The following is a 15,242-nucleotide window of genomic DNA, read 5'->3' on the forward strand; positions in this document are numbered from 1 at the left end:
TAATAAGCATGAGAGACAAACATATCTTGATAATGTTTTATATTACAGGGTCAGCTCTTTACTGTAATGACAGCCTAAAGGCCAGTTCAGATCAAAGATTCACAAAGAGATGGGGACATTCACACACAAATCAAGTCTCTAATACCTAAGAGTGTCCAGTCTACTGTGTGGATCCTTCATAACAGCAGACAACTGGGCCACGCCTAAGTCTCCTGGATGATTAAAGCTCATGTCCAACACTCTCAAGTGGAAGGGGTTTGACTTCAGAGCTGAGGCCAGAGAAGAAAAGCCCTTCTCTGTGACCAGACAACCTGACAACCTACAGACATGCGCACAAATGCACAAATGCACACACACACACACACACACACACACACACACACACACACACACACACACACACACACACACACACACACACAGAAAAGTTTTGCAAATTGTCTTGCATTAAATTAAGAAAGTTATTTTGTCTGTTAAACATATATTCTACTTCTCAGAATAAACTTCACATTTATACATTTATAAAATACATTACAAGGGCACACACACACACACACACACACACACACACACACACACACACACGCACACACGCACACGCACACGCACACACACACACAGAGTGAATTTTTTTGCAAATTGTCTTGCATTAAATATAGAACGTTTTTTTGTCTGTTAAAATGTTTTTGACTTCTTCTCAGAATATAAACTTCACATGCTTGTTTTAAATATTCACCTGTTCAACACAGTTTCAGGAATACTTACCTCAGAGTTTCCAGTGTACAGTCTGGACTTCCCAGTACAGCAGACAACAGATCTACTCCTGAATCGTGTATGTCATTGTTACTTAGATCCAACTCTCTCAGGCTAGAGTTGGAGCTGAGAACGGATGACAACTCCTTACAGCATCCCTCTGAAAGGTTACAGCCACTCAGCCTGAAGAAGTATTAGTGACAATATGTTTTGTATATTATTTTCTGTAAAATAAATATCACATAATATATTAAATGTGTCAAGTTATCAGTGCACCTACATGGCTCTGTTGGAGGCCTTGAGCACTGGTAGCAGCCTCAGAAGAGCCTCCTCTGAAGCACAGTATTTCTTAAGGTCAAACATGTCCAGCTCCTTTTCTGAAGAAAGCAACATGAAGACCAGAGCTGACCACTGAGCAGGAGAGAGCTTGTCTGTGGAGAGACTTCCTGAGGTCAGGTACTGTTGGATGTCCTCCTCTAAAGAATGATCATTCAGTTCATTCAGACCGTGGAACAGATTGATGCTTTTCTCTGGAGAGGGATTGTCTCTGATCTTCTCCTTGATGTAGTTGATTGTTTTATGATTGGTCTGGAACGTATTTCCTGTCTGTTTCAGCAGTCTTCCCAGGAGTGTCTGGTTGGTGTCCACTGAGAGGCCCAGCAGGAAACGGAGGAACAAGTCCAGGTGTCCATTTGGACTTTGTAAGGCCTTGTCTACAGCACTCTGGTATAAGTCATCTAACTTAGGTTTGTCTCCAAACAGCTTGGACCACTTGGAGGTTTTTTGTTGTTCTGACAGTACGTTGACACCAGCGTTGACGAAGGAGTGAAAGACATAAAGAGCAGCGAGAAATTCCTGAACGCTCAGATGAACAAAGCAGAACACCTTGTCTTCGTACAACCTACACTCCTCTTTAAAGACTTGAGTGAACACTCCTGAGTACACTGAGGCATCTCTGATATCAATGCCACACTCTTTCAGGTCTGCTTCATAGAAGATCAAGTTACCTTTCTCCAGCTGTTCAAAAGCCAATTTCCCCAAAGACAGAATGGCCTCACTATTCCCATCAGAATTTGCCTGAGCACCACCATGATACTTGACATTCTTCTGTTTGGACTGAACCACCATGAAGTGGAGGTACATCGCAGTCAGGGTCTTTGGCAGCAGTCCTTTCTCCTCTGTTCTCAAAATGTCCTCCAGAACTGCAGCAGTGATCCAACAGAACACTGGAATGTGACACATGATGTGGAGGCTCCGTGATGTCTTGATGTGTGAGATGAATGCCATGGCCTGGTTCTCATCACTGAATCTCTTCATGAAGTACTCCTCCTTCTGGGGATCAGTGAACCCTCTCACCTCTGTCACCCTGTCAACATAATCAGAAGGGATCTGATCGGCTGCTGCAGGTCGTGAGGTTATCCAGATGTGAGCAGAGGGAAGCAGGTTCCCTTTGATGAGATTTGTCAGCAGCACGTCCACTGAAGTTGGTTTTGTGACATCAGTCAAGATTTCATTGTTCTTGAAGTCTAGATGAATCCGAAACTCATCTAATCCATCCAAGATGAACGCAACTCGGGACCCCTTTAAGCTGGAGATGTCTGCTTCCTTGTTTCCACCAAAAAAATGTTGAAGAAGTCCCACCAAGCTGTAATTCTTCTTCACCAAATTCAGCTCTCGGAAAGCTAATAGAAACATGAAGGTGATGTTCTGATTGGCTTTGTCTTCTGCCCAGTCCAGAGCGCACTTCTGAGTTAGGACTGTTTTACCAATGCCAGCCACTCCCTTCGTCATTACTGTTCTGACAGGTTCATGTGTACCAGGTAAAGGTTTAAAGATATCTTCAGATTTTATTGTAGTTTCTGGTCTAGCTGGTTTATTGGATGCTGTTTCAATCTGCCTGACCTCATGTTCTTTATTGACCTCTCCACTCCCTCCCTCTGTGATGTAGAGCTCTGTGAAGATCTGATTCAGAGGTGTTTTTTGCTTTCCCTCTTTTGCAATCCACTCAGATAAACACTCACACTTCTTCCTGAGATTAGACTTGAGTTGTCGTTGACTGACAGCAGCAAGGGTTTCTAAAAAAAAAGAAAAAGAAAGGAAAACACCTATAATAATAATACTTAGCATTAGCTTAGACCTATGTTGTTCCCGCAGGGGAAAGTCTGTTTTATTTGTCAGACATGGGGCGGAGGGGGAAACAGTTAGGGGTTAAGTGTCTTGCTCAAGGACACCTCAATAAATTGCCAGGGCTGGAAATCAAACCTGATGCCTTCTGTTACCCAGGCAGCCCCTCTACCCACTAAGCTACGGCCGCTAAATGAGATGCTAAAGATGATTTCGATAATTTTTCATGTAAAAGATGCAGAATATAAGCATTCCTAAAATAATATTATGAATGTGTAATAATCATTTGAGTAATTTAGTTTGACCTTATTTGTGTTGTTTCTGTTTTCGTTGGGTAAGGTAGGTGTTTTCCCTAAACAGACAATTGGGAGGCAGGCACTGTGTTACAATGGTGGAAACGGCATGAGTGCTGCCTCACAGACATAACTCAGGGAAATAAGGAAATCTTGATGGGTTGTGATGTGAAGTATAGTGCCGCAATTTTGGGCACTGAATATTGTCTACAGCAACTTTAATGTAAATGAGACCAAACACATCAACCAGATGGTAATTGAGAAATGTAGCATTTTTGACTTGACATGACGTAAGAAGCAAGGTATTGATCTTGTTACATTACTGCACAATCGTATGAAAGACTAACTTTACATGATCAGCTGATGTGATTTAAGAAAAAAATGACTCTCCCAGATAAAATAATGCAGGAAAGAAAAAAATAACCTGACCTGATGTATGTGTTATTGTCAGAGTTTTGCTGTGCTTGGTCACTGTGGTCCTCAAATGAGAGGTTGTGTAAACATGATAGCCATCTTTTTGTTGTGCTGGGTCATTATGTTGCAGGATGACATCATTCTTGTTGATTGCATTCGATTTCAATTAGATTTTGAAATATTGTGTGCGCAAAGGAACATTTTGACGTAATTTGTCACTAGAACCAAGAACACTGGCCATCTTCTGTCTAACATGAATGTACTTGGCTAGTTTTGTGACATTAGATCTTGATAAATCTTGTGTGCATGTGCACATTTTGTTCTAATGGTGGTGCTGGAAGAAAGACTATTGGATCACCAAAATCAATCATCTCGGCAGAATGAAGGCCCATAGCAAATTGCATGGCAAAATATAAAAGACGGGGTGCCGTGATTTTCAGTGATTCCCCCCCCCCCCCTAAAACATAATCATCAGGTATTATGGTTATACTAGGAGGAAGATTTTTTCAAAAAAGTGTACATAAATTGTTAAAGTTACGTTTTTATGTGGACACGCCTCCAGTTCATTAAGTATACCTGGTTCTCACCTTAGCACCTCCTCCACCACCTTAGCACCACCCACCTGTCCTAGTCCCTCCTCCTCCTCATGCCCACACCTGTTGTGTTATGATAATGAGGGGGAGGGTATAATTTTACTATGTCACTAAAGGGCTGTTTTTCTATTGGCACGTTTGACCCTCAAGGTTTCAGCCTCCAGGTAGAAACTCAAAATAGTCAGAGAAGACATAAAACACCATAAAAACACCACCAGGGGGCTTAATGAAGTTCTGTCAACCTCATAGACACATGAAAAACTGAAAAAGTGCAAAACCATGGCACCACCAACCCTTGCATTGTGTTAGAAAACTGCATCCACTTGTGGTGTTAGCGGGTCAAATTTGACCCGTGATTTAAATCAGCCCAAAATACTAAAAAAAATACGTATTTTCATTTTTTAAAAATCTCCCACCTCATAGCTGACTTGTAATGCATTCATATCCATGTGTTTTAAAATATTATGTTGGGTTAGGGCTAGGGTTTCATCTTTCAATATATCTCGTTTTCTATTATAAAAATGTTAAAATTCACTCATTACATTTCCTATAATGAAGGCAATGGATAATGATGTTATCTAGCTATAATAGAATAATTAAGAATAATAATTAGAACACACTTCCAAAAAGAATAAAAAATAAAAATACTTGTTTTCGTTTTTTAACTTTAAAAACATGTTAAAAATTATAAAAAATTGTGACACTAGTGGTGTTAGGGTCCGAAATGACCCGAATACCATAGAAGGTAAAAAGTCATTTATTTTTCACTCCTGATAGCAAATGCTAATTGAGGACAAGTCTCTCTCACTCTCAAACATGTAAACATTGAATATTGACAATTTGGGGGGGAATTGAGCCACACTTCTTTGCCGGGTCATTTCGGACCCTAACACCACAAGTGTCATCTTTTTTTTTTTGAGACCATCAGAATTAATTAAAATGATGATAAATAATGTTGTTGCATTAAAATGGCTATTTATGAGGATATCATGAAGCCTCGTTCCAATAAAGAAATGTAAAGGGTACTTTTTACCTATTCAAACTTGAAAACGGGTCATAAAAGACCCTAACACAATGGAAGGGTTAAAGTAATGGTAGAGATATGTTGTGTAGGAGTTTGAGTGCAAGTGGACATTTTGTCCTTATGACGCCGCTATATGAAAGGCCATATAATTCAAGTTATCAGTTATCAGTAGGAGCCATCCTCTGTAGTTCCTGAAGGTTCACAGACAATCCCATGGCAATCCAGCCAGTACTGTTTTAGATAGTTATTTAGGAATAAAGTATTGGACAGACAACCATCTTTAACCCTGCCTCTAGTGAGGTTAAACATAAAGCATGCATTAGGGGGGCATCAACAAAATCATTATTTTCCTATGGTAAGGCGTGCCTTGTGCTACTTCTCTCTTGCATGGAGCATTATGCACAGCATTTCTTTACTCTAAACTTTTCAGCACAAGGTGGGGTATCTAACTGCTCGTCAATGTCACACTTGGCCCAGGCAACCATTCAAATCAAGGAAGAAGATGGCTTTACTACTTTACCAATTCCTTCCTGTTTCGGTAGATGTATGGTGGGACAATGGCAAATGCAGACCAAATAGTTAATCTAGTGCTGGCCTCCTCGAGGTGCCAAACATGAATTCTGAAAAACATGGCGAAGCAGCTTTCTGCTTGTATCAGTGTTGGTTTTGGCAGGCATTTTAGATTTAGTCTTAGTCTTATAGTTGGGTCATCTGTGGCACTTCCGTGACCGTGGAGAGCGAAGGTCCGTTTCTCAATGGATTTGTCATCTAGGAGGGTTATTAAACAAATGTAGCCGGGGTGTCTTTTTTAAAACGGAGGGGAAAATTTGTGAGAGAACAAAATCCAAAATGGCTGCCGTGAAAATGAACATTTTAATGGTTTGACCTACAATGATGCACAATACATGGTTTCAGAGCTTATTTAGGTCAAGGAATACATATATGGTGTTTATATAATGATTTGACCTATTGTCGACCTTCAAATGCAAGATGGCTGCCAATTATGAGCTCCAAAAGGGAGTTTTTTTCAAGAGCGCCTTCATATTAGGCTCAAATGATAGCTCTGCTCATGATGAGTTGAATAATATACAGTATAAGTACACAGAAGTAATCTCTGAGGTCAATAAAGTCAATGTTTGTGTGTAAACAGCAGTTGCTGATTTGCGGATTCCCATTAAATAGGGTAGGCTACTGAGAATATGACTGATGGCATACGACAACCATGACTATGGGAGGTGGTTGCCAGACTACTGGGCAATGCTCTCTTCACTGTCAGATGAGCAAATGGAGTTCTTCAACGATCACTTTACCCAGTCGATGACAGGGCTACCCTACTCCTGCCAGCCCCTCGATATATGGATAGAAACAACTATGAATCTGAACTCAAAGCTAAAGCAAGGATGGACTCAGCTTTTACAGAATGAGAAACAACTGTTCTCGACAACAAGGAACGCAAACAACGTTGCAAGGGTGAAGTCTACTGTGAAGCGGGGCCTCCAGTGCCAGCGTCGTCACAGGAAGCATGTCGAATGCCAGCCAGCGAGGATGAAGAAGGATGAGCAAGCAGTTCAGGACCTGCAGGCATGCATGAGGGATTTTGAAGCTGACCCATTTGACATCTCAGCTACACTGAGGTCACTACAGTCTGGCCTGGTTGCCTCACCAGAGTTACTGCATGACCTTATGACTGCAATTCCAGATGGCCAAGCGCAGGTCGAGACTTTTCTGCAAGAGCGGGTGTTCACCAAGATCAAGCCTCTTACTGCAACCATCCACAGGAATAAGAGACTGAATTTTGCAAGTGAAAAGATCTGCACACCTTCTGGTGCTCTTATGCAGGTGGCCCATATGGAGAGATCAGGACTTGTGGCCCTGGTGGACCTAGCAGAGGGATCTGGTATGATACAACTTGAATCAGCCCTTGAGAGAAGAGTGACAGAGGAGTGCCTTTCACTCTTCAATGTGGATGGGTCAATGCGCAAGACTGTGAAGAGCAAGATGTTAGAGGTTTTCACCCTAGAACCAGTTCCTGAGAAACCACAGAACCTTGTGAGCCTTGTAGACATGGGTATGATATGGCGGCTTGCCACCCCCACACCTGAGGACAGAGAGGCTAGGAAGCGGGATGGTTCAGAGTACTGTTGGATTGACTACCTGCATAAAATCTGCGCAATTATCTTCTCACGCCATGCCAATGCTTACCTCATCATTCTCATCAACGACAAGTATGACCTTCCCTTCAGCATCAAGGATGATGAGCATGATCGTCGGGCAGCAAAACATCGACAGGTCCCAAATGTCTTCCCTAAACCCCAAGACAGGTTCCCAGGTGCTGCTGAATTCAGTGAACTCATGGTCAACTCAGGAAACAAGGTCAGACTGCAGAAACTTGTGAAAGAAGAGCTGAAAACACAAGTTGGTCAGGTGCAGGGTGATATCATATACTGTGAGGGAGAAGTGTCAACCATCCTCAGCACTGGCGTGGCTAAAGGAGACTATGTCTTCAAACATCCAGAGGCAGATACAATGCTGCTCTCCGCCTTATCAACTGCAGTGCCATGCTCTCTGAAGAGGTTGCAGACATCATCATACCTCTCCATGTGATCACTGGCAGTGACCACACCTCAGGCTTCATTGGGCATGGAAAGAAGAAGGTGTTGAAGAAGGTGATGGTAGTTCCTGAGGCAAGAGAGCTCCTGGGACGAGTGGGTGGGAGTCTGGAGTTGAAAGATGAAGTGAGAGCAGATATGAATGCATTTGTCCTCTCAATTGTTTACGCAGAGAGTGCAGATGTTACGTGTGGCTAGGCCAGAGCTTCCAAGTGGCACAAATTGAAGAAGAAGTGTACGATTCGTCTCCCACCTGATGAGGACACCTTGGATCTTCATGTGGAAAGGACAAACTACATTACATATTGCTAGCTCCATTACAACCTTCAAGAACATCCTTCCCCCATTGGTTACGGCTGGAAACTAGTGAATGGGAAGTGCCGGCCAGTGCGCCATACCCTCCCCCCCTTGCCCCAGCAGCTCACATCTCATGACTGCTCAGATGAGAGTAGCAGTGATGACGAATGGAGTCAGTTTGGAGAATCAACAGATTCTGATGAAGAATAGTGATTCTGTCTCCGGTTCTCATCAACCATCAACAACAAGTTGTTACGTTATATCGTCTGCTTAGCTTACTTTATATCCATCCCTACTCTGTATTTTGTGTTTTCTACCAGCCTTTTCTCTCCACCCTTATTTCCTTTATTTCTATAATATTGTGATGTGAACATTAGTGTGTTTTATTCTAATAATTATATTTTCAGTTTGACTTTACATGGTTGCTGTGTCAGCCAGAGGGAGACGCTGTTGCCTCCAAATCTGCCCGTTGATCAGTTATTATTTTGGAATGCTATTTGTTGAAGCACCATAGTTATGCTAATGTACGGTACCAGTCATGTTTTTCGTTTCCCCATCGCTTTATTTTCATTTGACTCATTTATTATCTTTTAGTATTTCTGAGAAAAAAACAAAAAATACATCAATATAAAAAATACTCCCTTTTGACTGTTCACCTTGTCGTGGTAAGGGAGCTTGAGTACCTCAGTGAACCCTGCGAGCTACGCCAGTAGGAGGAAACTCCTAGCAGGTTTTACCAAACCGGACAGGTCTAGGGTGAGAGGTCAGACAAAGCACAGTCAGACAACCTTGTGAAAACTGCATCTGGGGCCAATAACTCACCCTGCTGAAGCAAACAAGGGTGATCTCCGACTTTCACAGATGGATAACTCAACTCATCATGAGCAGAGCTTTCATTTGAGCCTAATATGAAGGCTCTGTGACGATTTTGAAAAATAAGCCCTTTTGGAGCTCATAATTGGCAGCCATCTTGCATTTGAAGGTCGACAATAGGTCAAATCATTATATAAACACCATATATGTATTCCTTGACCAAAATAAGCTCTGAAACCATGTATTGTGCATCATTGCAGGTCAAACCATTAAAAAGTTCATTTTCACGGCAGCCATTTTGGATTTTGGTCTCTCACAAAATTTCCCAGCCGTTTTAAAAAAGTCACCCCGGCTAAATTTGTTTAATAACCCTCCTAGATGACAAATCCATTGAGAAACGGACCTTCGCTCTCCACGGTCACGGAAGTGCCACAGATGACCCAACTATTAGTCTAGTTTTAGTCGACGAAAACTCAAAATGGTTTTAGTCTAGTTTTAGTCGACGAAAACTCAAAATGGTTTTAGTCTAGTTTTAGTCGACGAAAACTCAAAATGGTTTTAGTCTAGTTTTAGTCAACGAAAACTCAAATGGTTTTAGTCTAGTTTTAGTCATTGGTTTTATTCAAACAAATAAAATAAAATAATGTATTTAAACTAATTTAATTAGGTCAATATACATATTGTATTTAAGATATGACTGCTAACAGTATTATCATAAAATATATCCAATTTTTAGGGGATAACACAATAGGATACAATGTGTGTTACAACACATACTGTAATACACACAAAATACTGCATGTTCGGAAAATAGAATAGCCTAGATCAGGTTCTCATTATCAACTTATTTTTTTACCAGTACCAGCCAGAAAATATTTGTCTCTCCAAGTACCACCATTATGACTGATGTTAAAATACAGTAGCTTACACCTGCCCCATCCTATTCATATGCACAATTCACACAGGAGGCAAATGTATTCCTACTAAAAATGTTGTATTTTTGACAGTTGTGTACATTATGGTAGCACTAAACTGGCACTTAAACTCATGCAGTTAAAAGAAAAACGTCTTAAAAGCTTAATAACCACATGGTACCCTCTTTCTAAGCAATGGAAAAATTAGAATGTACATATACTGTACTGTACATAGTGTATGTAAGAACTAGGTATATTAAGTTACTGTACTGTTGAGTTCCAAGGATTTACTCGTCACGTCACAGTCATAGGCATGATGCAAACAACCATTGAACCCCTACTTCACTGACGTACCCCCTTTTTCACTTGCTTTCACTTGCCCCTGTCCAGCCAAAAAAGCCTGCATGTTTTACTCATAACAATCCATAGCCTTGATACAAGGCTAAACAATCCAAGTTAACCATTGGTTCTCAAAGTGGGGTCCGGGGACCCCCAGGGGTCCTTGAGGGAGTTCCAGGGGGTCCCCAGCTAAATGATGGATAGTTAGGAACCAAATGGACCCTTATGGGTCTGTAACTCTGAGAGTGTACAAATGGAACCAAATGGACCCTAACGGGTCCATTTGGTTCCATTTGTAGGCTACACTCTCAGAGTTAAATGAACATTGATTTTACAATATGAATTGGGGTCCCAGTCCCAGAGATAGAAATGCCATAAAATAGGGGTCCGTACTCCGTAGTAGGGGTGTTCGACATTGAAAAATATACTATCACGATATTTTTCAAGAAATATCACGATAGACGATATATATCACCATAATTTTTTTATGTTCGTTTTTAGGATTATTATTATTATTATATTATTAATAACATATATGATGATTAATTATATTATATGATTATAACATTTTATAAGATATGATCATGGGGCACGTATAATCATTATATTATATAATATAATGAATCATCATATCTTATTAATTAATGTGTTCACAGACAGACAGGCTACATACAGATAGATAGATAGATGGATATAATATTCGTTTTTATGCTGTTGATAGATAGATAGATATAGATATAATATTAGTTTTTATGCTGCTGATAGATAGATAGATATAGATATAATATTCGTTTTTATGCTGCTGATAGATATAGATATAATATTAGTTGTTATGCTGCTGATAGATATATAGATATAATATTCGTTTTTATGCTGCTGATAGATAGATGTTTATATAATATTATTTTTTTATGCTGCTAATAGATAGATGGATAATATTAGTTTTTATGCTGCTGATAGATAGATATATATTCCTTTTTATCCAGCTGTTGCATCATGTGACATTCAGTGTAGGCTGCTTATGGTGAGTTAGTAGTGTAACAGACTGCTTCAGACAGAACATCTGACAGTCAGTGGTGGAATGTAACTAAGTACAAATTTGAGGAATTTTCACTTTACTGGATTATCTTAAATTTTCAGTACTTCTACTCCACTACATCTCAGAGGCAAATATTGTTCTTTTACTCCTCTACAATTTAGTTACTTTGTAGATTTGTATTATTACAAAACACGCATTAACCACTTTATCCATACTTCAGCTATTTGAAAATAGCCGATCTACAAGCTCACAACGCGTGGCTTTGCGACCCGTTGTGAGCTTGTGAGTATTTCTGCATTGCAGTACTGATACTTTTATTCAAGTACTTTTTCCACCACTGCTGACAGTAGCCTAGTATTATTACACCTACCTACCTACTAACAGTAGACTAGCAGGTCACACAATGGATCATTGATATGCATATGCATCCAGCCAGGTCGGTCATTCCTATGTTAATTCATGGTGTTGATAAGCTTTTGTAAGCGAGGTACGAATTGTTGTTTTTAATCGATACGCGAAGTCCGTCCATGTGCGTGCGTGCACTCTCTATGCGGGGACGGGACACCTTCGCTGTTTCACCCGCTTTTGGTTAAAAGTTATATCGAGTGACGTTCGAACATTGCAAACTTTGCAATTAACTTTAGTTTGCACTTTGCACCGTGTCGGTTTTGGAATATCCAAAGAGCCTGACTCTCCGTCCATTACTGCTGTTGTGCAGAGCACTGCAGACTGACAAGACAAGAGCTGCGATCGCCTCGCTGCCAAGAAGAAAGGGGGCGGGGACTTTGGGAGCGTGTGTGATGAACACAACAGATCTTCAAGCAATCAATGCGGTCCGGACGTGCGGTCGAGACGCGTTGTTAGCTTGTAGATCTGCTATTTTTGGCGAACGAAACCGTCGTACTACAGAAGTATAAATGAAGGAATAGAACTGCAAATCATAGACTGTGCACTCACAGGATCTCAATGGAAACAAGACCGCAAGGACCTTTTTTGTATTTTAAAATAAAATTGAAATATTGAAATAATATCGCTATAATATTTTGATCTCTTCATGCATTTTGAACGTCCCACCCAATACAAATTTCGTCTCGCCATCGTCTCGTCGACGAAAACACACATTCGTTTCGTCATATTTTAGTCATCAAAGAGCTATGTTCAGCACGTCAACGTTACGTTTTCGTCATGAAAAAAAGGGCCGTTGACTAAATCATATCGTCTTCGTCATCGTTGACGAAAACAACACTAGCTTGTATGGGCCAATGGCCTGGAACAAGCTCCCATTACATATAGGACAGACCATAGATGGCTTTAAAAGCGAGCTCAAGACCCACCTTTTTACTCTTGCTTTTAGTTGATTCCATTTTATTTTTGTTTTGTTCTTGCTATTGTATTATATTGTTTTAATGTTGATCTCGCCTCCTTTTAATTTGTTCTTGATCATGTTTTTGATTGTGTTTTTAATCTTGTTTAATATTGGGTTATTTTTCTTTCGTTGATCTTTTTATGTAAAGCACTTTGGGCTGCATTTTATGTCATGAAAGGTGCTACACAAATAAAGTTTATTATCATTATTAGTATAATTAGCAGTATTTAATTACAATTCATGCAGTGGCGGAACAACTCAAAGCCGGGCCGGGAGGCACAGCACAGTGATCCGCTCGCTCCTAAACTGTGCACACACACTCCCTGGATGCCAATTCAGAACTTCTGCCAAATTTTTCACATAGCCCTGTTATAGCGCCACCAGGAGGCCGATTTGTGCAAAACCCATTTACTCCTACAGATTTTATCCAAACGTCATGCAAATCGGTACACATTATCTCTATAGTCATGTGATCAACACGGATCTGTCCGATTTGCCATATTCCATCCTCATTGGCTAAGGTTGGCTTCCAAAGTTTGCAGGATTGGTCCGTTTTGAACAAAATGCCTCAAATCATGAACGCAGCTTGCGATTTCCGTGAAATTTCACACGCACATTCCCACTAGGCCGAGGAAGAAATGGCACCCTTTTCACATTGGCCTGTTATAGCGCCACCAGCAGTTCTAATCTTAGCAAAACACATTTTTGGAACAAAAGCCTCAAATCATGAATGCAGTGTCTGATTGCTGTGAAAAGCCTAAGAAGAAATGACACCCCTTTCACATTTGGCCTATTATAGCGCCACCAGGAGGCCACAATAACATACCTGACCTGGCGGAGACCTGTGCTCCGAGGAGCACTTTTTCTAGTTTAAATAGTAATCGGTGAAGCATTCATTGAGTTGTGTGAGCACGAGCAGCCAGGAATCTCACTGGTGAGTATAATGTTTATTTATATACTAAAGCTAATTATATTTAATTGCCCGGTTGTGCACACAGTCCTGTCCCAAGGCATGCAGATTTTTACCGTCCCACTTTGCCAAGGTGATTTTGAAGCAGACACGGCTGTAGGGACATGTCCCGGAGTGATCACCAAGACACCAACTAAGTCTTAAAAACACTACATTTCTGATACGTTAATTACACTGCCCACATAAATGCATGACAGGGTAATAGCATTTGTGCTGTCAGTGAGTGTCTGTGTCTATGTGTCATAACATTTTGTAGGAATTCCCTCAGCAATTACAAGTTACAAGGTAGTAGTTTTGTAGCCTAATCTGTATGAATTGTTTCTAGGAAAGGTAGAGCTCTCATTAGAGAAATTTCTGTATTTACCACAGAGTTATTTAAATATATCATATTGCCATACTTTGTCCTCTCCATAATGTTAAAGCTGTAAATAAAAAGGTTCTTACTGCTCTCCAGGATGTCAGCCAGCGCCTCCTGTTTCTCACTCCTCAGCAGGTGCAGTGTGGTCTTCAGAGCTCCCTCTCTGAAGCTCTTCCTATGCTCCTCCTCACTGTCTATCAACTTCCTCTGACTCTCTAAGCATTCTGGGTAACCGGTCATCAGAACACTCTGGAACCTCTTCAGCTCTTCCTTCACAAATGTAACAAGTTTCTCTTCAACCAGCTGAAACACAAAATATAATAATAATAATAATTTAAAAAATATATATAATAATAACAATAACAATAATAATAACAACAACCACATTGAATTGATTAAAAGTCCACTGGATTAAAGATTAATGGCCCTAATTTTTGTAAACAGCTGAACTGGTGTATACCGTAGTACAGTCAAAGTGTGGTGGACTTTTGTTGTTTTCGGGAACAGAGAACGATGGATTACCTGTGTCAAAGTGGCCCCCTATTTAACACTTATTCTAACCAAAGTAAATCGCTTTAAGCATTAAATCAAACTTAACAATCAACTTCATAGTATATTGCACTTACAGGGCACCCATCCTATTCTAATGAAGTTGAGAACTTACTAAGCATGATGTTGGTGTGTTTTGTCTTCTTTCAGTATTTTGATATTTTGAACATGATTCTGCCGACTGTGACATCATCGTACAGAATGTTAGTTATTTCTGGACTAAAATGGACTACAGCCCATGTGTCCTGTAGTTCAAGTAAGTCAGACTGGCCCTTCCAGCTGATGTCAATCACCTTGTTAAGACTGCACTAAGTGGTCAGTTACCTTGTCTAGCAGCACCTCCACAGTGAAGGGCACCATGACACTGCCACAATAACTAGAAGATAAGTAAACAGCAGTGGTGTAGTGGTCTAGTATGCGCCGCTACAGCGTATGACCACCTTTTGTGACCAACATGCACGCCTTATATACACTGCCGTGCACGTGCATGCCTGTGAGACTGCGTGCCCGCTAGATCGAATCAATTGGTGTGGCTGTGAATGCCTGCTGTCACGGCCCCTTGGCCTGGCTAGCAGGGCCTGTGTGGTTGTATGGTGTACTCCCCTATGTGTCTCTATCTCTCACAGATATCCTATAGGCGTCGGCCAACTTGGGGTTCCTCATTAGGTGCATTGGGAGAACCTGATTAATGCTCCCTGGAGCCCTATATAAGAGTGGGTGGCAGCCATTCTAGGAATCCCTCACCAGATGACAGCACCCTTTTGATCCTTTGCCTTATGACTGAGTT

General features: G+C 40.8%; 1 protein-coding gene across 1 annotated transcript in view; it reads right to left on the minus strand.

Annotated features, from left to right (window-relative positions):
• The window catches only part of LOC308080130 (NACHT, LRR and PYD domains-containing protein 3-like), a 31,839-nt gene extending 17,669 nt beyond the window's left edge, over positions 1–14,170 (minus strand). The window contains exons 1-4 of the mRNA XM_080421890.1: positions 13,993–14,170; positions 1,034–2,828; positions 766–936; positions 146–319 (exon numbers count right to left, since the gene is read on the minus strand). Coding sequence (XP_080278016.1) covers positions 146–319; positions 766–936; positions 1,034–2,828; positions 13,993–14,146 — 2,294 coding nt within the window. The 5' untranslated portion in view covers positions 14,147–14,170. The remainder of the gene's footprint in view (positions 1–145; positions 320–765; positions 937–1,033; positions 2,829–13,992) is intronic.
• Between the last annotated feature and the right edge of the window lie 1,072 nt (positions 14,171–15,242).

This window comes from Gymnoscopelus braueri, assembly GCF_963280865.1.
Source record: "Gymnoscopelus braueri genome assembly, chromosome: 24".
Taxonomy (NCBI): Eukaryota; Metazoa; Chordata; class Actinopteri; order Myctophiformes; family Myctophidae; genus Gymnoscopelus; species Gymnoscopelus braueri.